Below are 27,386 nucleotides of genomic sequence, written 5' to 3'. Positions count from 1 at the left end.
CCTTGCCCAGATTATCCGGAGCTTTAGGCTGGGCTGTCACCAATATGCTGATGACACTCAGCTCTATCTGCTGATGGATGGCGACACTGACTCGACCCCGAACACACTGACCAGATGCTTGGAAGCTGTGGCTGGATGGTTTCGTGGGAGCCGATTGAAACTAAATCCTTCGAAGACAGAGGTCCTATGGCTAGGTCGGGATGGCATGGGGATGAGGGACCAACTCCCTTCTCTTGCGGGGGCCCAATTAGTGCCATTGCCTTCCGTTAAGAGTTTGGGTGTAATCCTTGACGCCTCCCTTTCCACGGAGGTGCAGGTTACAGCAACAGCCAAGGCGACATTTTTCCACCTTCGCCGCATCAAGCAGTTGGTTCCTTACCTTTCCCGCCCTGACTTGGCCACAGTGATCCATGCGACGGTCATCTCCAGGCTTGACTACTGTAATTCGCTCTACGCGGGGCTGCCCTTGAAGCTGTCCCAGAAACTCCAGCGGGTGCAGAATGCTGCAGCGAGGCGCCTCACGGGGTCTCTGCCATGGGAGCATATTCACCCAGTGCTTTTCAAGCTGCACTGGCTCCCGGTGGAGTACAGGGTCAGATTTAAGGTGCTGCTTTTGACCTTTAAAGCCCTTCACGGCCTAGGACCCTCGTACCTACGGGACCGCCTCTCCTGGTATGCCCCACGGAGAGCCTCAAGGTCCATAAATAACAACCCCCTAGTGGTCCCGGGCCCTAAGGAAGTTAGATTGGCTTCGACCAGAGCCAGGGCCTTTTCAACTCTGGCTCTGGCCTGGTGGAACGCTCTGTCTCATGAGACCAGGGCCCTGCAGGATCTGATTTCTTTCCGCAGGGCCTGTAAGACAGAGTTGTTCCGCCTGGCCTTTGGCTTGGAGCCAATTTGATTCCCTCCCTCCCTCCCTCCCTCCCTCTCTTTTTTTCTTTTTCCTTCTTTTCCTTCTCCTCCTGAGATGGGCTACATTTTAATATTTTAATGTTCCATTATTTTAATGTTGTATTTTTTTTTTTTTTAAGTTTGTAATCATTCATCTTGTTTTTATTATTGCTTGTAAGCCGCTCTGAGCCAGGCCTTGGCTGGGGAGGGCGGGGTATAAATAAATTATTATTATTATTATTATTATTATTATTATTATTATTATATGATGTCACAGTAGGGGGCTTGCAGGCGCTGGGCAACCAAAGTTGGCATGAGTGTTACACAAATCTTAAAGTGCACACATAGCAGGCACGCACCCTAGAAAAAAAACAATCCTATATTCCCTGAAAAAAAAGACACTTTGAGTTCACAGAGCAATCCTGAAGCCCTCTTAATGACCCCAGATATTTATGACCCCAGATATGCAGTTGAAGGAAAAACCTTTCCCAATAGTTCTTTTCACTTACAAATCCTTCAAAAGCTATAAACATCTCACATAAATAGGGGTAGATCTGTGACAATGGGTTCAAGAACTGAGGTATTTACCATTTCAAGGGAAAGGCTCAGACTGGTCAGGAAAGGGCAACCAGCAAACATTGCCAGGTATCATGACAAGAGACAAGCCAGGAGACAAGACTGCCTCTTTCTGTGATGCATGTCTGATGCTTGTTGGGTGGGCAGTGGTTTTCAAGCAGGGTGCTGTGGCACCCTTTGGTGCCTTGAATGATGGTCAAGGGTGCTGGGAGCAACACTGGCCTCTGTCCCTCTTTCTCCCCCCATGCCTTCTTGCATCTCTGCCTCCAAAGGTTTGCACAGCTGTTTGTTCCAGCACCCCTGGCTACAAGCTCCCCAGGCAAACGGTGGCTCTGGAGCTGGCAAGGGGGTACTTCCCTGTGGGGCAGCATGAGGAGGCACCTCTCTTTAGGGAAGGGGCGGCAACTGCGGCTGTCCAGAGGACTCCTAAGGAGAGGGGAGAGGAGAAGAAGGAACATTCCACAAAGGAAGGAGTCAGAAAAAGGACAAGAGGCTGCCAGCTCAGCTGGCAAGGGGTGATGTAGCTGGGCTCCTGAGCCTCATAGAAAGAATGTAGTTGGTCAAGGGAGCCGTGGACTCAAAAAAGTCAAAAACCTCTGGGGCTAAGGGAAACCCAGCCAGATTGAAGGGGGGGTATAAAAAAATAAATTATTATTATTATCAAGTCTTTAAAAGTTGTTACACACACTTGTCTTGGCTCCTCATCTCCATGCAACATGTAAGGTGAGAAACTGTCACAACAGTAAAATTAAGATCTGCCTTGCTTTGACTGGTTCCTGCCACTGCTCATTTTTCTCTGACCCATCATGGATTTAGCCCCAACCCCAAGAAACTAGTAACTGAAGGAGGTGGGTCATGGGAATTGAAGCGTACGCCTTCTGCATACAACACACCCACTGCCAAGCAGCTCCATCTCACCTGCCCCCAACCCCATACCACCCTCTCTCCTAAAATAGACCGGGGTCACTGAGTCCTTCCCAGCAATAGAATTAGCCGTTCTGGAAGATTCCTAAAATGTTATTAATCCAGAGTTCAGAGTTAAGAATTCAAAGGTCCCCAAATATAAAATAAACGTTCATAAATGTACACGGCAAACACATAAGTAAGTACAGGGGAGCAATCCTGTCAGCTTCTTTAGGAGACAACAAGAGTCTGCAAAGCAGGATACAAATAATAGAAAAAGTATTAAACTGTACATTTCAAAGAATATATATAGCGTTGCATGGCATTAACATTGTTCTAACCACTAGGCCACACGGCCTCTCCTAGAGCCTTGGCACTGAGGCCGGGAATTCCATCTTCTCAACTGCCGTTGCCTAGCAACGGAGCTTGTGACCGTTTGAGGTTCCTCAGCATCTCGAGGTTGGAGGAGGTGGCCAGTAGTGACCTTCTTTCCGTCACTACAGGAGAGGATGGCGTCCCGAAGACTCCTGGAGGTAAGTGTAGGTTGCCATGGCCAGGGGACTAAACACTGGAACCTACTTGTATGAACTTTATTATGGTCACAGACCAGGATAAAAAAAAAAGAAAGAGCATATAAATAAAGTAGCAGTTAGAATTATTATTTTTTAAACCGATAATTGTTAGAGCAAATGAGGACCAAGAAACAGGCATAGGATAAAACATCTGAATAAAATACAAGATTAAACACGGATAATGGATGGATAAAAACTGATAATTAAAACAGATAAGAACTAAAAAAAACAAAGACAGCTAAAACAACTGTAAGAGCATAAGAACTTAAAAACTCGCAGTTAAACAACTATAAGAAGCTGCAGAGTACAAGCCTCTGAAATAGAGGACCCTCACAACATTAGAAACTGCTGTGCAAATATGGTTAAAACAGACAATTGAAACAATGTACAACAATAAATTGAGAAATAATTTGTTGTAGTAAAGGGGCTCCGGCCACTCGCCCCTCCCTCACCTGCCCTTACCCTCCAGCTGGGTCAGGTTTCTGGAACGGAGGCCGGCAGCCATTTGCTTTTTGACAAAACAAAACGCAACAGAAATGGCAATGCTGCCACCACTCCGTCTCAGGGCACCAGGAGGCACAGTCCAAGGGAGAAGACTATGCTCCTTTGTTACCGGTTGCCCCACTCTGCAAGCTGCTTCCGCAAACTTGCAGGCAGAAATTCATCAGGTATAGCGTAACCAAGTACCGTATTTTTCGCTCTATAGGAAGCACCTTTTCCCCCTCCAAAAATGAAGGGGAAATGTGTGTGCGCCCTATGGAGCGAACGTAGGCTCCTTGGCTTCGCGGCGGCGTGCCTGACCTGGAAGCCGGAGGCCTCCAGCTTTGCTAAAGGGGCGCTGCGCCTTCTCCCTCTCTGCGCAGCGCCTCTCCTGTGAAGATGGCATTAGGGGGAGAAGAAAAAAGAAAAGGAAAAAAAGAAAGAAAGGAGGGTGGAGGGAGGGGAGATGGATGGGGGTGGGGTCGGGTAGCGGTGTTTCTATTATGCTTAATGTATGTAGTTTGGTGTCAGCGTGCTTGTGTTGTTCACTTGTGTTCCTTTGGTGGTGAGAGAGGTTGGGGTTGGCCTAGGATGTGATTGTTTGCTTGTGATTGGCTGTGGTGATCTTTGTTTTCGTGTGTGGGTGGGTGTTTTGGATCAAGTTAGCCATATTGATTTGTATGCTGTTGGTGGATTATTGTCATTGTCCTGTTGGGCTGTGTATGTGATAAAGGGGAGCCATACCAGGGTGAAGGTGTCTTCTTCTGTTTGTCCCCGTGTCAGTTTCAGTTTATTAGTTAATTTTTCTAGTAGGGCTGTTTCCCATACTATTTGGTACCATTGGTCCATGCTTACTCCTGACAGGTCTCTCCAGTGTCTGGTTATGGTGTTTCTGGCTGCTGAAAGTAGGTGGGTTATGAGTTCTTTGTGGTGTAAATGGGCATTGTTGTCTTGGAAGATGTTTAGTAGGGCCAATTCTGGGGTGAAGTCTAATACTTGCTTTGTTATTTTACATATTTCTTGTATGGCTGTTGTCCAGAATAGTTGGATTTTGGGACACTCCCACCACGTGAAGGTATGTGCCTGTGGAGGTGCACCCTCTCCAGCATTTAGGTGAGGTTCCTGGGTGTATTAGCGCTAGTTTCCTTGGTGTTAGGTACCACCTGTAGGTGAGTTTCAGTGTGAGTTCTTTTCTTTTCGTTGATATGGATTTAAAGGGGGGTTTAGACCACATTCTGGTCCATTGAGTGGGGTTAATCTCATAGCCTATGTCATTCTCCCATTGTTTTTTGATTGCGTCTAGGGGATTTGCGGGATTTTGGAGTAGTATTTTGTATATTGCGGATACCGTCCCTTTACCATTTCCCTTTGTTGTTAGGAGGAGGTTTTCAAAGGTTGTCAGGGGCCTAGTTGCTGCTGATTTTACTGTTGGGTTGTTTAAGAGGGCATGTAGTTGGTGTTGTGTTAACCAGGGCATTTGGGTGTCTTCTAGTTTGTCTTGTATTTCTTGTGTTGACAAGGGTTTGTTATTTTTATAAAAGTCTATTAGGCGATATAAGCCTTTGGTTCGCCAGGCTTTTATCTGGAGGTTTTGTGCTGCATGGTAGAATAATGGGTGGTATGCCAGGGGGATTAGTGGGGATGGGGTTGGGGATAGTTTGCCTATTTGTGTTTTCCATGCTTTGAGCATGGTCTGTGTGTACCTGTTAAGTGTTGTGGGAATTTTCTTTAGTTTGTTTGGGAGGAGTGGGTATGTTGTGGTGCAGGTATTTTCAATTGTGTCCCTCTCTAGGTGTACCCATTGTTTTGTCTCATCTTCTAGTATGTATGGGATTGTATGACGTATTTGGTTGGCAATATAATATGCTTCTATGTTGGGGATTCCCCATCCTCCTTCTGAGGTGGGGAGGTGCAGGTATTTGGGGCTTATTCTTGGTTTTTTATGTGAGAAGATGAAAGAGTGTAGTTTTCTCTGCCAACTGCGGAGTTGGGTTGAGGGAATCCAGATTGGGAGGGTTTGGAATAGGTAGGTTAGTTTTGGGAGTGTGATCATTTTGATCATGGCTATTTTGTCTGAGAGAGTGAAATTCGTGTTATTCCATCTCTTTAGGTTTTTGTTAATTTGTCGCCACAGGGGCTTGTAGTTGTGGAGGTACAATTTGTTGAGGTTTCTGGTTATTTGTACCCCTAGGTATCTGAACTTGGTGTGGCAGAGTTTTATTTTGGTGACCTTCGTGAGCTCTTTTTGGGTGTGAGGAGGGGTGTTGAAGCACATAGCTTCTGACTTTGTAAAATTTACCTGTAGGCCCGACACCATTGCAAATTTGTTGAGTTCTCTGATTAGGGAGGTTGCTGTGCTTATGGGGTCTGGTGTTGTCACCATTAGGTCATCTGCAAAGAGCCCTAATTTATAGGTTCTGCCTTTTATTTCCACTCCCTTGATGTCTGTGGCTGCTCGGATGCGGAATGCTAAGGGTTCCAGAGCCAGGATAAATAAGAAGGGAGACAGTGGGCATCCTTGTTTCGTGCCTCTTTGGATAGCTATAGTATTAGAATCCATATTGTTAATTCTGCATTTTGCTGAGGCTTGGGAGTATATTTGTTTGAGGATTTGTAGTTGGGGCCAAATTTCATGTTAGTTAGTACTGCTAATATGTATTTCCACTCTAAGCAATCAAAGGCTTTGAGGATGTCTAGGGACATAATTGTCAATGGGAGTTTCGTTGCCTTGCTGTGTTCGATCAGGTTCAGTAGTTTCCTGATGGGGTCTGTTATATTGCGGCCAGGGACAAAGCCAGTCTGGTCTGGGGCTATTAACTTGTGTAGGAAGATTTTTAGGCGGTTGGCCAAGATTGATGTGAATATCTTGTAGTCTTGGTTTATTAATGAGATTGGGCGGTATGATTCTACTTTGAGGCTGTCTTTTAGTGGTTTTGGGATGGAGACTATTTTGGAGTGGGTCCAGGTTTTGGGGATGGGGCCCCCTTTTATGATGTCGTTGAATAGGCGGGTCATGTAGGGCATCAAGGGTTCTTTGAATTTCCTATAGAATTCTGCTGTGAAGCCGTCTGGGCCTGGGGCTTTGTGTGGTTTCAGGTTTTTGAGGACCACATCTATTTCCTCTGGGGTGATAGGGCTGTCCATGAATTCCTGTTCCTCATCAGTTAGGGTAGGCATGGTCAGTCCTGCTAGAAATGTTCTGATTTCCTTCTCTGGTGGGTTATGGGAGGTGTATAGGTTGGAGTAGAATTCTGCAAATTCTGAGGTTATTTCTTCAGGGGAGAATGTTATGTTGCCGTCTTTTTTGGTGATGCAGTGTATTCTTGTTTTGAGTGCTTTTTTCCTACATCTATTTGCTAGTAATCTGGAGTTTTTCCCTCCATATTCATAGGAACGTTGTTTAGAATATAGAATGCTGATCATTGTTTTGTTAATTTCTAGGGAGTCTAGTTCTCTCCTTTTTTGTTCTATAAGTTTGAGGAGTTTTTTAGATCCTGTTTGTTTGTAGCGTGTTGAGAGGGCTGTCATGTCTTGTTCTATTTTGCTAATTTTTGAGGAGGTTTGTTTTTTAAGGAATGTTTTCTCTTTTATGCAAGCTCCTCTGGTGACCGCTTTCATTGTGTCCCATAGGAGGGGGGTTGTTATATTGTCTACATCGTTTTCCTTGAAGTAGTTTTGGAGGGTTTTTGTGAGACTCTCTCTAATTTGTTTGTTTGTAGTTAGGGTGGGACTGAAGGACCATGATGGGGTGGTTTGTGTTCCTTCTCCTATTTTAACGATGACTTCTACTGGGGCGTGATCTGTGATTTTAATGTTACCGATGTTTGTTGATTCCACTGAGGGGATCAGACCCTGTGTGAGTAGAATGCTGTCCAGTCTGGACACTGTATCATGACGTCCCGATTGGAATGTATGGCTGATGTCTCCCGGGTTTTGCTCACTCCAAATGTCGTAGAGACCCCTGTTTTTTAGCATTTTTAGTAACTTGTAAGAGTTCTTAGTTGTTGGGGGTTTCCTTCGGAGGAAGGTTGCCCATGGGGTTGTAGGGTGGATATCTTTCAGGGATATACCTTTCATATTTAGATTGAGGTCCCCTCCTAGGATTGCTTCCCCTTCAGAGAAGGAGAGGAATTTGTTTAGTGTCTTCTGGAAGAATTCTAATTGTTTCGCGTTTGGGGCATATATGGAGCCAATTGTCAGTTTGATTTTACCATCTAGTGTCCCTTTAGCGAAAATGAATCTGCCTTTTTTGTCCCTGAGGACTGTTGTGGCAGTGAAGTTCAGGTCTCTACTGAGTATTATGGCTACACCGCGAGCTTTCCCTGAGCCTCGTGCGACCCACTGCTGACTGAAGCGGGGGTCGCTCAGGAGTTTGCTGCCTTTGGGTGGGTTGTGTATTTCTTGTAGGAAGGTGATGTGTGGTTTCATGGTGTTTATGTATGAGGTGATGCGTTTTCTTTTGATGGGGTTTCCCAGCCCCCTCACGTTTAATGTAATTGCTTTTAGGTTAGCCATCTTGCTTATCTATTATGTGGGGCGATTCCCTGCCAACCCGTTCGGGTTGCCTTGTGTCTCTCTCTTCGTGTTGTTTAAAGAACCAGTGGGGTTGCGCTGACCTAGGGTGTGGTGGGTGGGGGGCTAATGGGATTAGAGTAAGATTTGGGTTAAAGAGTAGGGGGTAAGTTGTAGAGAGTTTCCTATATGTAGTCATATAGGTGTTTGTTTGGGGTATTTTAGGCCACCTGGCATTTAGTCGGTTGGTCCTAGGTCTCAGCTGGTGTGGAAGGCCGTGTTCAAGGACAGGCCGTCCCCCCTGTTGTTTGCGAGAGGGGGAGATCAGTGAGACAGTGTGAAGTGACTTTGTAACATCGCTGTCAAGTATAAGGTTCATGAGCAATGTTGCCAATGTTATGAGCAACATTGTTGGTGTGTTGGGGTATGGGTGTGGGTGCTGGTACGCTCTGGTGCCACCATAGTGCTGGTTGGGTATCAGATTTTTGCCTGATTGTGGGTTGTGTTATTGAGGTTGGAGGAGTTGTTTTTCCTTAGTATGGAGTATGGGAATGTTGAAGGTGTGGGTGGTGGGGAATGTGGTTGAGGTCGTCTGGGCTGGTGTTGGGGATTTCTGTGGGGGTGTGGGGCTGGGGGGATGTTGATGGTGTTAACTAAATCTATGTTTTGGGGGGGGGGGAGAGGGGGAACGGGGGGGGGGGAATCACCAGTCCTTCAGTTTGTGGTTTTTTTCCTGGTTGCTTCATTCAGCTGCGGTTGTTGTTGTTGTAGGGTTGTCCATCTGCGATGAATTGGTTTGGTTAATCTTGGTCTGGTTTCTTGTGTCGTATGGCCGGCGGGGTGGTTCTGAGCATGATGCTTGTCTGTATTGGTTTGCGTTGTTGTGCCGCTTCTGTTGTTTCCTTTTCTTCTTCTGTACCGTCGTCCAGTTGTTTGCTGTTGTTTCCTCGTGGTTGGGGCTGTCACTTGGTGGGTTTGTCGGTTGCCATTCTGGTGGGGGGTCGAGTTCAAGGTTCTTTAGTAGTTGCAGGGCCTCAGGTATGTTGGTAACCATGTGTTGTGTTGTATTGGTTGTTACAATGAGACGGAAGGGGAAGCCCCATCCCGCTGCCCTGAAGAGGCTTGGCGCGGTTATCCCAGAAGCCAGATCCCTCTTGCTGTTCTGGCTTCTGGGCTTCAGAATAATTTTTTCTTGTTTTCCGCCTCCCAAAACTAGGTGCGCCCTATGGTCCGGTGTGCCCTATGGTGCGAAAAATACGGTAGTCAGGCGTTGGACTTAGATTTCCCCTCAGATTGGCACATAAGATTTATTTAAATTTATTTAAAAAAACACAAAGTTAACAAGCTTAAAAAGCAGGCACATCTTTTGTATCTTGCGGGCAGATAAAATACAGTGTTTAGTATAGCTAACTAAGATACTTACTTCTAAGAACAAAGACAGTGATAGGATAGTTTCAAAGTCCTTCAGTAGATTCGCATTACAAAGTCAGCAGAAATCTCCATTACAAGGAGACACAGGACGGCTGCCAGCAAAGGTGGTACGCTAACAGCCGGGCGAATTGCAGGTTGCAGAGCGCTCTTTCTCAGCCATTCTTAGGATCTTTATTCCCAGGTAATTAAAAGACTGATAACAACACTAGGTGGGTGTGAATAGCTGGAGCCCCAGGTGTCAAGCCCCCAAATCAAACTAGAGAACTTCCTTCCTAAGATAACAATTTACACATTTGGAGACTGTCGGTCTGCAGGGTTAAAGCAACAGACCTCTTCCCCATAACTCTTGTGGTTTTTTGATTACCCACAATACTCTGCTCCTTTCTTGACCAAAGTTTGAAATCCTTAACTTCACTACAAATGTACAACAATAAACTATCCCAGGGAGTTGACTCAGAGTCAGGGCTTTTCATGCCGTACTATTTTGAGTTGGGCGATGGTCTGCGCCTACAGATCTGTACACAGAATCTGGCGACCATCCAGGTCATCTTCTGCTCTTTGCCTAACAGCAAAAGGTCAAATTTTTGCTTTTGCGGGAGGTCGGCGAACCTCACCAGTAGGGGATCCATGATCTTACTACGTGCCTCTTCATAAAAGGGACATCTAAAGAACAAGTGTTCTGGGCTTCCTATCTCTCCCAATGGACAGGTGCAAAGTCTCTGAGCATACGGGACCCTTCTAAAGGCTCCATCCAGGACCGGCGAGGGAAGAGCCGCGCTTCTGGCGAGTGTAAAGGCCCTTCTTGCATCCCTAGAAAGAAGAAAGAAGAGATATGCTGCCGGTGCGGCTATATCTCTCTCGATTTCTCCAATTCTATAGTCGGGGCACTTTGCACAGTCCTGCTGTCTCTCGGTGTCTAATATTCTTTGCCTGACTGTAGCATTAGCCTGGCCCAAGCCCAGACTTAGAACGCTTGAGGGGCAAAACCCAGTTTCCGGAGGGTGTTCAGGACTGCAGTCTGCCAGCCCGACTGGAATTGGTCACAGAGGATCAAAGGGGCTATCCCTCGGGGTAGCAGATTCAATGTCAGCCATTTGTAGATTGATGTTAGGCAGATGCTAGCCTCCACTCTCATCACCCCCGTTTCCAATCTAATCCATGCATTTGAGACAAAATCTGGGGACTTGGAGGAGAGCTCTAAGAAGAGGGAATGAAACAGATTCTAAGCCAAAGGTCAGGTGGAACAACTCTGTCTTTTTGGCCCTGCGGAAAGAAATCAGATCCTGCAGGGCCCTGGTCTCATGAGACAGAGTGTTCCACCAGGCCGGAGCCAGTGTTGAGAAGGCCCTGGCTCTGGTTGAGGCTAATCTAACTTCCTTATGGCCCGGGACCTCTAGGGTGTTGCTATATATGGACCTTAAGGTCCTCCGTGGGGCATACCAGAAGAGGCGGTCCCGTAGGTACGAGGGTCCTATGCTGTGAAGGGCTTTAAAGGTCAAAACCAGCACCTTAAATCTGACCCTGTACTCCACCGGGAGCCAGTGCAGCTGGAAAAGCACTGGGTGAATATGCTCCCATGGCAGAGACCCTGTGAGGAGCCTCGCTGCAGCATTCTGCACCCACTGGAGTTTCTGGGACAGCTTCAAGGGCAGCCCCACGTAGAGCAAATTACAGTAGTCAAGCCTGGAGGTGACCATCGCATGGATCACTGTGGCCAGGTTGGGGCAGGAAAGGTAAGGGACCAACTGCTTGATGAGGTGAAGGTGGAAAAATGTCGCCTTGGCTGTTGTAACCTGCGCCTCCATGGAAAGGGAGGTGTCAAGGATTACACCCAGACTCTTAACCGAAGGCTTAAATGAATAGAAGGATGAATAAGGTCTCTAAGGAAATGGAGGCCAGAGATTTTCAGTTTGTTTCCCAACCTACCTCGTCTGTGCTTTCCTGATCAATACAAAAACATGAATGGGTCTGATCCATTCTTCACATTCTGACGTTCCTGTTTCTCTTTTCTCATGGACAGGGAATTGATTTTGATGAAGATCAAATATCGGAAATCAGCCTGGAAGATGGGGAGGATCTTCCTCCAAGGTAATCCTGTGCTAATCCCCTCCCCCATAATCAATTGCTTTTAAAAAAGAACCCGGTGGTGGTGCTTGGGGTCTTTGAAGGATGGGAGGCAATAAACCCTTTTGACAAAAGTGCTACTCCTCTCTCCCCTCAGCATCCCAACCACAGCTTCTCCGGATGCGGCTGATCTTCCTCCTGAAAGCATCAGCAAGGACCGGCTGAAGAACAGATTTACGGATGTCGTCGCAACCATGAAGAATGGGAAGATCCGAAGGAAGGCGCTCCAAGATCTTTCCGCCCTCCTGAAGAAGATCCAGGAATATGTGAGTTGCGTGGCGAGTTCCCACCTCCCCCACGGAAATAAAGACACAGGACACCAGTATTTTAGGTTAATGGGCAAAATTAGGCCACAACTTTATTGATTACAGGAACTGAGCGGTAATGGCTTAGGCATTGGTCCTATCGACTAACCGGCTTCAGCCTGATTGCTAGAAGACGGCAAGGATTAACCACCAGTAGGGGGAGTCCTGCTGATGTACATCAACTAGGAGCTCCCCCAGGGTCACCCCTCAAGGGCGTGCCTTAGGCCCTCACCTCCATAGGCTTAGGACAGAGCAACGCCCCCCCGGAATCCTTTACCGGACTACCCTTCAATTTGGGGGAGGGTGATGGCGCTTCCTCCCCCCCTTTCATCTGCATATCAATACCCTTATCAATGCCTAACTGCCAATGCCAAGGGAGATGTGACGATTTGCTACGAGGTAGGCAAAAAACCAAATGGCTGGTGCCAATTTGCCAAGCGGGAAAAATTCCTACCAGGCCCCTTGACGGCGACCAACCGAAGTCCATAGCAATGTCAAAGAGCCAAATCTAAAGGGTGGCAGGGTGGGAAAACCGGAGCTGCTGGGGCACTGGGAGAAAAAGGGAAATCCTTTTTTTTTATGATATTTATTAGAAGTTTCAAAAATTTCAGAAAAAAGCAAAAGAGAGAGCAACAAAAAATTAACAAAACATACATAACAGTACATCAAAAAAGGAAGGAAGAAAGAAAAAAACACACATAAAAACCAATACACCAATAACAATAAAAAAACCCACACATCCAGTATTCCATATCTCCATCCTTCATTTACTTGTTTCATCGACCTCCTTGCACCTCCCTTTTTGTATTCTAGTTTAGTTATTTGTTTCAGCAAATTCTTTCCATCTTTCTCAATTTTTATTAAGTAATTTGTCTTAACAGTCTAACCTATTAGTTAACTCAGCAAATCCTTTCCATCTTTCACTATATTCTGTCATTCAATTTACCTTAATTTATTTTAACCTTATCTTACCATAAAATACCTTAAAGCTTAAAACTTAATATTTATTTGTGCATAATTCCTTATATCATTTCTACTAAAGCCAAATATTTTCATTCCAACATTTTTCCTAATGCTCATTAATTTTACACTAATTCCCAAAATAATTAAAAAAAAAAAAAATTCTTCCAATCTTCCTCCAGCGTCTCTTCTTCCTGGTCTCGGGTTATGTCAGTCCTTACTGTCCATTCCATCTAGTCCATCAACCTGGTAATCTTATGTCTGAGGCTCTTAAGTCTTTTCCATGTCCCTTCTGCAGATCTTCTTGTTTGTACTTGCACTTTACCTTATCTTTTGTTGATCTCTTTCTTAAATCCTTTCCTTTCTCATTGAGGAGTAGGTCTCGGGGATGTTCCAACTCAAAAATATCTCCGTCTCTCCTCAGCAGATCGGCCCATTCCCCACAGTCCCATTCCCCACAGTCAACAGTGTAGTCCAGAAAATATTTAAAGGCATGTTTCAAAGTCCCTCCAAACTTAAGGGCCCCCACAACTCCAGACCCCCCCTGGCCCACTCCAGATTCAACCTTCAACAACAACGGCTTATGCTCCTGTAGGACCTCGGGCTTCTCCATTTGTATTACTTGAGGTTCAACAGCAACCTCCTCCATTATCTTCTGCGTTTGCACTTGCTCTATCAAATCAGGTTCTTGAGTTGGCTCCTGGATGGTTTCTGTATAAGTATTCACTGTTTGTCCAAAAGTTTTGACTGCAACAGTCATCAAATCCATCTTCTCATGCATCTGCTCCAACAAAGCGCTTGTCTTGCAAAAAGCAAGCACCAAAACTTCTTCCAAACACATTTTTGTTCAAGGTCACAGTCTGTTCCCAGGATCCTAATCACCACAGCTGTAAAGTCCCCAGATCGACTCCAGCAACAATTTAACAAACTCCCTCTAGAGGAGACAATTTCTATTTGTATCCATCTTTTGAAAGCAGATCCAACAAAATAAAGTTACTTTCATTTTTCAATTTTTTTGTTTCTTTTAAATGCAAAAGGCAACATTGGAGACAATTTGTTTCTCTTCTTTAACTATCTGTCAAAGGATGTTCCTTTCGCAGTCAATGAACTTCACCAAAAATCTCTGTCTCTGACACCCCGTTCCCAGGTTTGAGACAGTGGAAATTTATCTTTCTTTACTCTCTCTCCTGCAGGCTTAAACAGTCAAAATTCCCCCTCTTTACTCCTGCTTCCAAGAGGGGTTTAGATGGTTAAAACAGAAGGAATTTTAAACCTTTATGTACAGCTTTCCAGACTTTAGCTTGCACAATTTTTGCTTCAGGCTATTTACAAAAGCGGAAGGCGGACTTCCTGTTTAGGACCTTCCCGCTTGAGTGCCGAATTAAAATGTTTCTTAGCCCAATTTTCTGTTCTACTCACGGGTACTTGTTTAGAGTCCAATTGTCCACAGGAAAAAGTCAGCGCTCTCTGACAACGGCTGTGCGGCTTCACTCCGTAAAAATAGCGGTCAATTCAAAACACCGCGCCGCTCACCCCACGTCGCTTCGGATCCCCGAAAAAGGGGTTTCCTTGCGTGTGTGTGTGGGGGGGCGCTCCTGGTGTCAGCCGAATCCCACGTTCCCAGGCTCCCTCTGCCTGGGATTTTTAAAGGGTCTCCGCCTTCGCCGCGGCGGCAAGACCCGATTTTCGCGGAGTGGGTTCCTCTGGATCAGAGGAATTCCACCATTGCCGATGGCGCTAACCCGGAAGTCCGAAAAAGGGAAATCCTCAGGCACGCCGATTGGCTGGCAAGGGAGGTGACGCGCCCGAGGATTCCCTGCTCTTGCGGGGGCTGCAAGCCAGCCCCCGAGTACGTAGGGGGAGGGCATGAAGCCCACAACCCCACCTCCTCTCCAGCTCAGAAGTGGCTTTACTGAAGGGAAGCATTGCAACCATGCAGGGCTGTCAAGGCCTTCAGGCTGCCGCTTCTAGGTGCCCAAGGGACCATCAGGCATCCCAGCACATACTCAATTTGGAGAACAGAGCTGGGCCATAGTGAGTAAAACGGCTGAGAAAAGAAGAAAAAAGCAAACATTAGGAAAAGAGGGGTGGGAAGTCAAAAAGAAATGGATTTTTTTCTGTAGAGGATGCTAAATGTTTTGGAATGTTTGGAAGATTTAATAAAAATGTTATAGGAAAAATGGTGATGGGTTGCTTCTCTTCTCTGGGTTTCTTCTCAGCCATCGGTAGCGGTTCCTGCACCCTCCTTTGGCCAACTGGTGGCGATTTCCTGCCTTTGTGCATTGGATCCGGACCCGGAGAGCAGGCAGCGGGCAGCAGAGGCTCTCTGCCATCTTCTGCCCATCCTGCGGCACAACGAAGGTAAGTCTAGAAGAATGTATCCCAGGATGTGGTGGAGGTTGAGCAAGACCCAAACTAACCCTTTGGCTTTCCTTTGCAGAGACCCTGGCACAAATGTCATGGAACCAAATACTTATCACCAGAGCTGAGAAGGTCCTCAGATCCACCGGAGGACCGGTTCCTGAATTGTTCGTGAATAATTGTTACTCTCTTGCCAGGGTAAGTCGCTGTCTCTCAAGCCACATGTTCTTGGTTCCGCAGAGGCAGCACCTGGGCTTTCTGCTCCCCAGCCCTGCCCTGTGGGCATCTCTGACCTCCCTCTCTTGCTTCAGGTCTTTGGCGCTTTTCTCCCCGCGGAGCAGCTCTTGGAGGCCATGTGCTTCCTGGCCAGAGACCTGGTTGTCGAGAGCAGCTTCAACCCACTGGATATCTCCCACTTACTGCAAGAATTCATCAAGCAGTTTGGCGGCACAAAAGTGGAGGTAAGGCATCTGCAAAGGTAGGAGAGAAGAAGATTCTCTGCTTTGGTGTAGGGGAGGCAACCTCATGCCATTGGGTGGCCAGGACACATGTTAGTTGAGAGGGCCTGGCAATGTCAGGACAAGAGCCTCAGCCAAGGGTCCTGAGAAACATGGATTCAGGGATGGGGAATCCTCCTCCTCCTGGGAGTAGACTGGCAAGCTTCTTCTCTTGGCCCACAATGGATAGGAGAACTGGTGCCCTGGAGCTGCCTGGGTCCAATACTCCCAAGGACCTTGAGTGGTACCTTGGAATGAAGATGGCTGTGGTGGCACAGGTCAAGGGTCCCTCTTTCAATGAGGGATGGAGGGATCCGCCTGCAGACAGCCCCGCTTCCTTGTACTCCCCAAGCAACCCTCTCCTTTTCTCTGACAGGTGAAGGTGCTGCTGAAGGCCTTCTATAAGATCAGCCAGGGGCCTACAGTGCAAGGCAGAAGCATGGCCGTCTTCGCTTTGTCCATCGTGTCGCACCACCACCTGGCGACAGTGGTTGAATATCTCCTCCAGTTTCCTTTCGGGTATGGAGCCCTCCAGGTTCTACTGGGCTAAGGGGGAGGTTGGCAAGCTGTAGGGCTTGCTCAGAAAGCCCTTGCTGCCATTTCCTCTCTCTGGAGCATGGCAGCAAGCAGAGGACTTGAAGCTGACCATTGCTCTTGTTTTTGCATTCACAGAGACTGCGAGAGAGTGTGGAAGGAGGTGTTAGCATCGGCCGACCCAGAACAACTGATCCATCTTACGGCCAAGCAGCTTTACGAAAGCCCCTTGGCGGAATCTGCCACCGAAGTGGTAAGGACCACCTGCTTTCTGGCTTCCTTCTTCCTAGGGTAATATCTAGGGATTCCTGTATTCTGCAGGAAAGCAGATAAAGTGACTTGCACCCCTCTCTCTTCTAGCAACATCTCACCAGCCTGTTGCACGCCATCCTCAGGATGGAGGACTACAAGGCAGCTGTGCGCCAGAACTTCCCACAGCTGCTCATCGCTCTCCTGGGGATGGTTATGAACTTCCATTACGACCAGGAATTCCTTGGGTGAGTAGTGTGTTGCAAAGGGACCAATGGAGTCCTTTCCCCTTCAGCCTCGGGGGGTTTCCTGTCCAGCTTGGTTTTGCAAGACAGGCTCTCCTTCAGGCGGCTGCTAGGGAGGAGGGATGGGGAAGGAATTTGAGTGTGTGGCAATGACCCTCCTGGTAAAACTGGCCTTGCTTTTGTTGCAGAGGGGCTAAGGAAGTTCTGCACCTCCTTCTTGGCACCACTGGAGAGCAAGTGGAGGCGGCCATCGTTGACCATCTTTTCTGCCGGGAGACTTTCAGCCAGGGGTTGTCTGCCATGGTGAGGTAAGAGGAAGAACGCGGTGACCTTCCCCAGTGGTCTGGCAAATGGAGCTGAAGGCACGGGATCGGACTGTGCCCGTTTGCTTCCTGCGGTGTCTTTGCCTTCCTTACCAAGATCTGTTTCTCCATTTCAGAGCTGTCGGAAAGCGACGCTGGTGGATCCCTCCCATGGTGGAAAGCATCATCGCTGCTCTCAAGGACCAGGAGTTTGCCGGAATGCCACAAGTCGCGGCAGCTATCTACATCGAGGTGAGGGGGACTGACGCGGGAGGAAATGGGTGCAGCAAGGAGGCCCTGGCTTGGTTTCTGCCAAGTGTTGGGCTGCTTTGAGCCTACGGACTGTTGCCTGTTTTAGTGCTCCTCAGAGTAGACCCATTGGATTTGATGTACATGACAAACTTTGGTGCATTCACTTCAGTGGGTTTGCTCTGTGCAGAATTGCAAATGGTGGGTAAAAGGAGAACCTGCCTCAGTCTCTCATCACTGAAGTGTTTCTTTCTCTTTGGGCCTCTTTAGCTGCTCAGCTGCCGTCTGGAGGTCTATCCCTGTGAAGATACACTGGAGCAGCTCCTCAACTGGCTGGAACACGACCACCTGCAAGTCCGGAAGCTCAGCGTCAGAGGGATATCCCTGCTTCTGGACTCTGACATGGCAAGTGATGCTCAGAGGGAGGGAGGGAGGGAGGGAGGGGGGGTACAGATCTCGATTCTAATCATGGTCCAGCACTCTTTTGCTGGCACAATACTGAAGGGCCTGTGCTAAAAGGCGTGAGGCCTTTCAGACCTTTGAAAAGATTCTCTCTTTTGTGTAGGACCCTTCGCTTCTGCGGCTGTTGCTGCTGGATTCCCTCCCTTCTGCAGAAGCCGATGTCCTCCCAGAGTTGATAGAGCTAGTAGACCAAGCCTACCATTCCAGGGAGCTGGGAGAGGAAGACCTGAAGATGCTGGCAGCAACCTACTGCGGTCTGGCTGCCCATGTGAGTGTTAGGGAAAACATGACATCACACCCGGTGGAGGAGGAATGCTTTGGAAGAGGAAGGGTGGGGTTTAGACTGGCATGCAGCGGAGATGTTCTGGCTTCAGGATGGTCTTCCTCTGGAGCACCTTCTCTTGGAAGCCTGCCTGGAAAACGCAGGGGGAGAGCCACCCCTGCCCCCAGTCTCCCCCAGGAGGAGGATAGGGGGCTGAGCAGCCTCAAAACACCCCAGTGGGCAGGAGAAAGGAAGGTGATCTGCTGGGAAACACAACCTCTGATATTTTCTGCCTACAGGAGGAAGCCTCCGTCCGGGCATCAGCCATCGAACATCTGGGGCTGCTTCGGGGCTGGGTGAGAGACCAAAGGCTTCCCATAACAACAACAGAAGAGGAAGCCATTCACGAACTGGTTGTGGTCCTCATTCACCTCGAAGACGAGGACGTGGTGGCCAAGGTGAGGGCCAAAGAGGTGGACTTACACAGTAGGAGGGAGGGATTGTTCTCAGGAGCTTACGAGACTATGTACCGCAATTTGTAACCCTCTTCTCTTCTTGTGTTGCAGGCCGCAAGGAGGGCTCTTTCCCATCTAGCCCCACAAGTGAAGTGGTGGGCTCGTTCCAACAAATTTAGCCTCCACTTTGCTCTCCACCAGGCTGCCAAGCATCTGGTAAGGTCCCTCTGCTTTGTTGGCAGCTTTGCCCAGGCATGTCTCTGGGAGTGCAAGGCTCTTCTGCCGCGCTCTCAAGCTTCTCTGATGCCACTTCTCCTTTGTCTTTGCCCACAGAGCAAGACCTTCAGCAAGGACATCCTTCGGAGTGCTGCCTTGACATGTACGAAGCCGTCCGCCAACAGGCTGCCATCAGTCTCCAGGGTGGCAGCTCTGCTTCTGGGTAAGTCAAGCAATGTTCTTCCCTGGTAGGGATGGACAGAAACGTCTTGGTAATGATGGCAGGGAGGATGGACATGTACCCAGGCCACCTGCTAGGTAGGCCATCTGCGCCCAGATCTTGCTCTGAGTGAGGGTGGAGACCTCTAGAGCATACCTGTCCTCCTGCCGAGCTGCCTCTCTCTCCACTTGCTTTGCATCGAGATGACGTCCCTTTTCTTGCCTCTTTCTCTCTCTAGGTCATCTGGCTTTCCGGGATGCCAGTTTCATCCACCATCAAGACATGGCATCCTATGGAACATGTGAGTGAGACGTACGGAGGGCAGGGAGGGATGCTTCTGCTGAGAAAGGTCTTCAGGGGAAGGCAAATTCTCAGATGTATGTTCAGACTGAGGTGCCACAAGATGAACATGCAAAGAGAATTGGCATGTGACTTCACTGCTCTCTCTCTCACACAAACACACCTGACGGCTGTTTTCATATTGTTGATGCATGGCTCTTTTCCTGTGTATCTCCGCCTTGCTCAACCTTTCTCCCTTGCCACTCAGGGCTGGAAGAGATGCAGCAGCACGAGGAAGAAGGGCTCAGGCAGACAGGGAGGAGCTGCCTGAACATCATGCAGCGGGCCTATAAACATCGGAAGAAAGGCAGGGTCCAGCGCTTTTTGAGGAGGCTGCTCCACTGCGTTCACAGGGAACCTTACCCGCAGGACTTCCTGAGCTGCATGCCAGGTGAGTGAGGCATCTGGTGGGCTATTGGGACACCTGGTGGGCTGTCTGGATGGGACGTTTCTCAAGGAGCCTCTTTCTCCTCCTGACAGAACATCCGCAGTAGCGCCAGGCCAAGACAACGTAACATCAGAGTTGTGCCGCAGAGATACCATCTTCTGCTCTCCGCGGGATCCAGTCTGGACCAGCGCCAGGAACATCAACGCCACCAGGATGGACCAAGAGGAGTGGTGCTGCCCTCACGACCTTCCGTACACAGCGGTAGGAAACCTTTTTGTTGTTGTTGTGTTTCTTGTTGATGTTGTTTTGGATTGTTGATTTTATTGATTTTGAATCTCAGGGTGGTTCACAACACCAAGTATACGAAGCACAAAATACATAATAAGAATAATCACTGCACAAAATTCATAATAAAAATATTAGAACATAATATAAATTAAAATAATAAAAACATACTAAAAATAGCCACAAGACTAATTTATGCACACTAATAAACAATACAAGAGCTCTGAAACAACACTCCAGCCCACAAATACAAAATCTAAATCAACATAACACATTTAACAACCATTTAAAACAACCCCACCTTCTTGAAGAAGGCTGATATATTAGATTTAGAAGTTTGGAATACGAGGTTTGGATGGCACGCCTACCTAACATACAACAAAGTGGCAGTGCATAAGGACTTTTTAAATCATATAGTCAGAATTTCATTATACAAGGTCTGGGATAAGTACCACAGACTATTAGAGCCCAAAATACCCTGGTGGCTATCCCCAGTAGAGATGATAACGGTAAAAAAGACAAACATGGACACAAATTGGGCAACTTAGCAACAATTAATAAAGGTAGAACAGGACCAATTAAAAATCAAATTGTATGAAGAAATTAAACAGTATTGTAATGGCTAGATTCACTATCACCTAATAGTGCATATATTTAATCAGGATAAGAAAATTAGTTTTGGAGAAAAGAAGTCATTCTTACAAAAGGAATTAGTACAAATTAATAAAAAGACCCTATCTAGGATGTATGATCTACTTTTGGAATGGGAACTCAAGGATGAGATGCTAAAGGACGTTATGATAAAGTGGGCACAGGATTTTGGCCACAACATAATGTTAGCTGTGGAAATTTGACATCAAGTTCACAGCATGCTATACAATAAGGGAGAATCTAATGAAAATGATCTACCGATGGTACTTAACCACTGCCCCAAGGAATTGGCAAAAATCTATAAGCAAAAAACCAATGTGTGCTGGAGATGTAACACCGAGATAGGAACAATGTACCATATTTGGTGGGCTGTAAGGAGTTAAAAAGCTTTTGGAACAAAGTTCATGAAGAAATCATTAAGATTTTTTAAAAAAACATTCAATAAGAAATCAGAAGCGTATGTTGCAAACCTATAAGGAATACCTGATACCCATTCAAAATATGCTCAAGAATCGACAGACGCAGCAATGGTTATCATTTATAAGGGCCTGTAATTTTGGCAACTCATCCTCAGTAGTGTTGTTGAGGTCATGAAACTTCACTCTGCATTTGCCTTCCGGGACTATTTTACAAAAACCTCCTGATTTGGCAAGAAGATAGTCAAGAACAAGTCTATTAGCTGCTGCTATCTGGTTCAATCCTCAATCTCAGACTGCAACCGTCAGAGTATATGTGTAGTGGCATTGATGGTTTTCTCCAACCTGCATGTTAGGGCAAATAGTGCTTCACGATTTTGTTCAGCCACAACTCCCGGATGTATGCCGATGGTGAGGATGCTAACGAAGCCTCTACCAACAGCACCCACAGACCGGGCCAGGAAAATCTCATCACTGCACTGTTCCCCTTGGACTTCTCTCCTCTTTCTGTTTCTAAGAGAGGGTAGAGGAGGAAAAGCCTCCACAGTCACAGGGAAAGTAAAGGCACCTATTCCCACACACTGATAATCACCAGGGTGGTAATTAGTGGCCAGTCCATTATACAAGAACCAAAGATTGGGGGTCCTTGATCACCCAGCCAGATGGATCCCTGTCCAGTGAAGTTGACTGGGAAAGTATGGGTACAGATCTGAGGATGTGGTGTTGTTTTGGTAAGAGGCGTGGAAGGAACCCCACAACCAAAACTTAGCAGTGCACTGTGTGTAATTTCCCAGCCAAACTTTATGTTGGTGGTGCTGGACATTCGGCCAATCTTTCCATTTGGTGTTCCATGATCCAGAGGCATAACAACAAAAGCACAAGCCCTGGGTGGTTCTGGAGAACCGGAAATATCGGTAGGAGGTATCATTCATTTCAGAAGGAGGTGTCACGAAAAGGCCACTTTGATTATACAGTAGGCCTGCCAAGACAATGTCAGGGTCCCTGGTTAGTCCTGGGATATGTCAGCTACCTTTCTAGGGTGTTCATAATAAAGGGTGACATTTTCGCCATATATTTAAACATCTGCTTAGCATGCTTTACAAAAACATTTTCTTTTGTCATTGGTCTCCTCAAGGTCAAGATGCACATCAGGGTTAACATCAACTTCATCATGATCAAGGAACTCCATGGGTTCAAGGAACCCAAGGATATCAACAATTCCTCGTGGGTAGTCTTTCCGAAGAAATACTTCCTATATACGTAAAAGAAGATAAGGAGAACAGTTATTATTACTGTAAGAAGAACTGGAGGTAACCAAGACCAGAGCATACCTGGAGAGTGAGCCAACCCTCCATTCAGCCGCACCCAGTAGAGCCTCTTAGTGGTTCCCGGGTTCTGGTTGAACTGGAGTGGTCAATTCACACTGTATACACTCTGCTATTGCTACTCAAAAAGGGTTTGGGGGGGGGGAGGAAAGAAGGCTACTGTGACCAGTATGGTGGGAGGAAGTACACCTTGGGGTGGTGGGTGAGAGATCCCGACAACAGTTCTTTTAGGTTCTCCGGGCATTTACCTCCTATGATAGGTTGGTCTCGGCCAAAACCCTTCTAAGGGTATATGGGTATATGGCACAGCTGCCTTGGTAATGCTTGTAGCCAAACGGGTATGTACCAATCATGAAAATACAAGGGGATATGACAACCGTAATCCTCCAACAACTCTACCCACTTATCAATTATGTTCCCTAGCCCATCCACATTCCTTACTACTATCTGTACAGCTGGTCTGTATTTAAATCTGGCACAAATTGAGGGCTGGCTGATAATTCAACTGGTAAAGATCCTCCCATCTGCCGGTGCAGTTCCTCAATCTTCGGGTGTGCGTAGACTCACTGGCTTCCGGTGCAGTGAGAACAGACCGGGTGTCTGGGGCTCGTGCCCTAACCCACTCCCGGTGGGGCTAGGGGCAGGGGTTCCTGGTGATCTTCAACTTCAGAGGGTCCGAAGGATTCTGCTCACAGTTCCAATGACCCTCAGACCGCTTCAGATGAGAATGATCAATCCAGGGGGTCACCTCGGCCACTTTCACCGTGGTAGGCGTTGCAAGCAAGATGGCATATGGACCACACCACTTAGGAGCCAAACATATCTTTTAATTTATAAAATCCCTGATCTTCTAATTTCTTCCACCAACCAGGCTCCCTTTGACCCTCCTACATATATTTTAACGGCATCCACCTTGAGTATGTTGGCATCCATTTTGTATTCCAGTTCTTCCGGATTCCTAACGCAATTTTCCTTGGTCCTATTGTCTTCTTAAAAGCTGTGTTAATATCTCTGTTAAATAGCCCTTCTCTTCCTATTCCTTCATTCTCCAGTCTTATCCATTTAATCCCTTCCTTGTATCCAATATCTATTAGATTTTTCAATTGGAACGTTTCATAGTAAAATTCCAAGTTCAGTATTCCCCATCCCATCGCTTCTTGAGATGAATAATTTACTATGGCTGGGGTTCTAACTCTTTTACTTCCAAAAATCCATTTTTAAAATGCCTTATTCCATGTTTTGAACCATATTTTCCTAATGGGTAGTGTAATTACTTGAAATAAATATAATAATTTTGGTACCAAAAACATTTTAACTGCTCTAACCCTACCTAGAATAGATAAATTCTTATTATTCCACCACTTTATATTCTTCTTGATCTTTCTCCACGCTTCTTTGTAATTTACATCTGGAATCCTAGCACTATTTTTAATAATATTTACCCCAAGTATTCAATTTTTTTCCTATTGATATCCATCTTTGCCATTTTTGCAATTTTCTTCTTCTCCTCTTTATTTACATCCCCAATTAAAATTTCAGACTTCTCCAAATTTAATCCCAATCCCAACTCCTCTTTAAAATCCTTCAGAATTATCATAAATTCTCTTACACCCTCTAAGGGGTTTGTAAATAATAATAGGATAGCATCTGCATACATGTTTAACTTCATTTCTTCCTTTCCTTCCTTATACCCTTTTATCCTTACGGATTTTTGTATTCTGTCTGCCAAGTACTTCATACCCAATGCAAATAGTAGTGGTGAGAGTGAACATCCTTGTTTAACGCCTCTTTGTATATTGAATTGATCTGAAACCCCCTCGTTCACTCTGACCACAGCCTTCCCTTCTCTATACAATTCCCGGATTGCTTCGACAGAGTTCTCTCCTGATCCTACCTCCTGCATAATATTCCATAAGAATTTATGTCTAATTGTGTCGAAGGCCTTATACACATCCAATTTCAAGACCACCAATTTTCCTTCTACCCTGCTTGTTGATAAATGTATTTATTAAAACAATAAAACAATAAAAAATAAAAAAATAAAAAATAAAAATAAAAAAATATATTTATTAAATGTATTTATTAAAACACATTTCTTATATGATGGCCTATGTATCTTCCCTTAACAAATCCATATTGATCTTCCTCTATTATTTTAGGTAGTACCTTTTCCAGTCGCCTTGCCAGGATCTTTGTAAATATCTTATAGTCTTGATTTAATAGGCTAATTGGTCTGTATGACCCCACCTCTGTAGGGTCCTTTTGTGGTTTTTCAATTACTACTATTTCTGCTAGTTTCCAAGTATCTGGGGCTTTCCCCCCTTCTAAGATATTACTAAATTGTTTTTTTCAGTTCTGAGCCCAGGATATCAATTGTTTCTTTATAAAAGTCTGCCGTAATTCCATCTAATCCTGGGGATTTCTTACTTTTAAATGATTTAACTACATTCTCTATTTCTTCGAGAGAAATTTCCTCCTTCAGTCTTAATCTATCACTTTCTTCAATTTTAAACCGTAAACTTTCCCTACTTATATTTTTATTATCTTCTTTATATAAAGATTAATAGAATTCTGCAAATTCTTTCCTTATTTCTCTAGAGCTTTGTGTAAGTATTTTCCTTCTGGTCTTAATGGCCTTCACCCTCTGTTTATCCCTCCTTTTCTTTAAATAGTTTGCCAGTCTCTTATATGATCCTATTGAGGTTCTCTGAAAACCATTTTTGATCATATTATCTCTCTTCCAACTTTATTCGGCTCATCCAATTCCTGTTTTAACTTTCTCAACTGCTCCTGTCTCCTCCTTAGAAATGTAACCTGTTGCAAGATTTCAATCTCTTTAATTTTTTCCTGTCTCCCCGAGTACCAATCCTTCTTAATTGCAATCTCTTTCAGTATACAATGTCCTCTTATAACAGCTTTGAAAGCGTCCCATACTACCGGGATCTTGGCTGAAGCATTGTTTTCTTTAAAATACCAACCAATTTGTTTTCTAATATATTCCCCGTCAATCTCTTTTGCCATTATTAGGTTATTGTACCGCCATCTCCTACTTTTTCCATCCTCTTCCAGTCCCAGCTCCACAAATAGTGGAGCATGGTCTGAAATCCATATTCCCATAGTTTTTGCAATTCTAACACTGATTTCACTCCCTTCTTTAATTAGCATATAGTCAATATAAGAGAAAGTCTTATGTCTGTTGGAGAAGAAGGTAGGTTTGGTATTGGGGTTTCCTCTCTCAAAAACATCCTTTAATCCCCATTTACATAATCTGAAAGTACTATCGTTCTTTATATTCCAATTAAAGTCTGCTGTAACGATAACTTCCCCTTCAGCGTAAAACTGCAGTCTATTTTCTTTATAATTTTTTTCTGTCTGGTGTTAGTGCTGTATATATTAGCTATTGTAAATATTTTTTTGTGACACTTTAATTTTTAAGAATATAAATCTACCATCATTATCTTTTTTCCGGCTCAGAACCTCTGGCCTAAGATTTATATTACATAGTATAGTGACCCCTCTAGCCTTGCTCGTGGCTTTCGATTCTGCTATTAGGCCCCATTGCTGAGAGCATAACAAAGGTCGGTTGTTTGCTTTGGCTCTATGACTCTCCTGAAGGCATAGTATATCCACTTTCGTTTTCTTTGCCAATGTCAGTACCCTGTAGCGTTTGGTGTTTGAGGCCAGCCCGTTAACATTTAAAGATAAAACCTTTAAAGATCTATCCATTATCCCAGCTACTGTTTATTTTTTGAATCCCTCTGTGTACATATATTATATTTTCAATTCTGACGCATTCAACTCCCCCCTGAGACTCACTTAGGGATCTCCATGATCCCTGTCTCATGGTATCTTGGAGAACCACACTCCTCTCCCTTCGCTCTTGGAAAGTTTATATCAGAAAAAGCAACATATATATATATTTACAAAAGACCATTTTAGATGTCTCTAGTATATATTATTTCTTGCTGTTTCCTTCCCCTCTCGACTTCCGTCTTCTTTTATTCTCTTGTCTCTGCACTGGAGATTCTTGAGATTCTTCACTCGACGCTCCCTGTTGGTCTACCTGCAATTCTTCCGAACATGAGAGTTCTTGCTCAGTCTGTCCTTGTAGTCCAACTCCTAAATCAGCTAACTTTTTTTTTTTTTGCTTCACCAGGGTTCTTAGCAGAATATTTCCTGCTGTCTTTAAAAACCAACAGTGTAGCAGGGTAGGCCCAGGTAAAGAGGATTTTATGATTGTAGAGAGCTTGTGCAAACCGCTGCATACGTTTCCTGTCTTGAAGCGTTTCCTGAGAAAAGTCTTGTCTCACTATGACCTTTTGCTGTTTAAACAGCAGGTCTGCTTTCTGCCGGAGTGATTTATAAATTTGATCTCTTACCTTCTCTCTTGTGCGTGTCATAATTACAACCCTGGGAAGCCCAGAGCCTCCTCGTGATGTGAACACCCGGTGCACTCTCTCAATTTCATTCTGCTCCATTTCAATTCCTTGTTCTTTGAGCCATTGTAACATCTCTTTTTCCAGGTCCGTATTCCCAATCTCTTCAGAAATACCAGCGAATTTTAAATTCCTTCTGCACAGTCTATCGTTCATTTGTGAAATCCTTTTTGTCAGAGATTCTATTTTGTTTACGTTTGCATCAGCTACCTCTTTTGCATACTCTGCTATTTTCATAACTTTTTCTACTGTAGCAGTCATTCTTCTCATCTCTCCTTTCAAGTCTTGCATATCAGCGCGAACATTTGCTTCTGAACGCTGAATCATTTCACCCAGCTCCTTCAAAGACTTGGCCATCTTGTTAAGTCCTTCTCAAGTCTTTCCCAAATAAATAGATAAACCGCCGTTTTAAACACTAACTCACTCCAATCCAGGACTTGGACCTAAGCCCAGTTTTCGGTCAGTTATCTCAGCTATCAGTTTGCAGAGAGTTATTTGTTTTTCAGGCTTTTAATTAGTAAAGTCCCAAGAGCGAGACGGGTGTGCCGACGCATGTGCAGTTCTGCTTTCACCTGGCTTTAGAGCTACTACAATTGGTGGTAATTTCAATTCTGCCCCTTTAGGCGTGAAGGCTATTTGAGCTTGAATTTTAGATAGAAAATCACGTCCCAAAAGGGGACTGGGACATTCTGGTACATAAAGAATCTGATGAGTGAGGATCCTCCCTCCAATCTGGCACT

At 45.6% G+C, this 27,386-nt stretch overlaps 1 protein-coding gene across 2 annotated transcripts in view; it reads left to right on the top strand.

Annotated features, from left to right (window-relative positions):
- LOC307222305 (uncharacterized protein) overlaps positions 1-27,386 on the top strand; it is a 144,326-nt gene that overhangs the window by 80,079 nt on the left and 36,861 nt on the right. For both annotated transcript variants that reach the window (XM_079987425.1, XM_079987424.1), the window contains exons 13-29: positions 11,386-11,453; positions 11,587-11,755; positions 14,974-15,115; positions 15,195-15,313; positions 15,427-15,576; positions 15,989-16,131; positions 16,285-16,399; positions 16,507-16,643; positions 16,829-16,948; positions 17,080-17,194; positions 17,462-17,596; positions 17,757-17,921; positions 18,215-18,373; positions 18,482-18,586; positions 18,704-18,809; positions 19,045-19,107; positions 19,354-19,536. In XM_079987425.1, coding sequence (XP_079843551.1) covers positions 11,386-11,453; positions 11,587-11,755; positions 14,974-15,115; positions 15,195-15,313; positions 15,427-15,576; positions 15,989-16,131; positions 16,285-16,399; positions 16,507-16,643; positions 16,829-16,948; positions 17,080-17,194; positions 17,462-17,596; positions 17,757-17,921; positions 18,215-18,373; positions 18,482-18,586; positions 18,704-18,809; positions 19,045-19,107; positions 19,354-19,536 — 2,194 coding nt within the window. The remainder of the gene's footprint in view (positions 1-11,385; positions 11,454-11,586; positions 11,756-14,973; positions 15,116-15,194; positions 15,314-15,426; positions 15,577-15,988; positions 16,132-16,284; positions 16,400-16,506; positions 16,644-16,828; positions 16,949-17,079; positions 17,195-17,461; positions 17,597-17,756; positions 17,922-18,214; positions 18,374-18,481; positions 18,587-18,703; positions 18,810-19,044; positions 19,108-19,353; positions 19,537-27,386) is intronic.

Source organism: Podarcis cretensis (assembly GCF_951804945.1).
Source record: "Podarcis cretensis genome assembly, chromosome: 8".
NCBI lineage: Eukaryota > Metazoa > Chordata > Lepidosauria > Squamata > Lacertidae > Podarcis > Podarcis cretensis.
Note: the sequence above shows the minus strand (reverse complement) of the source record. Positions and strands in the feature narration are given on the sequence as shown.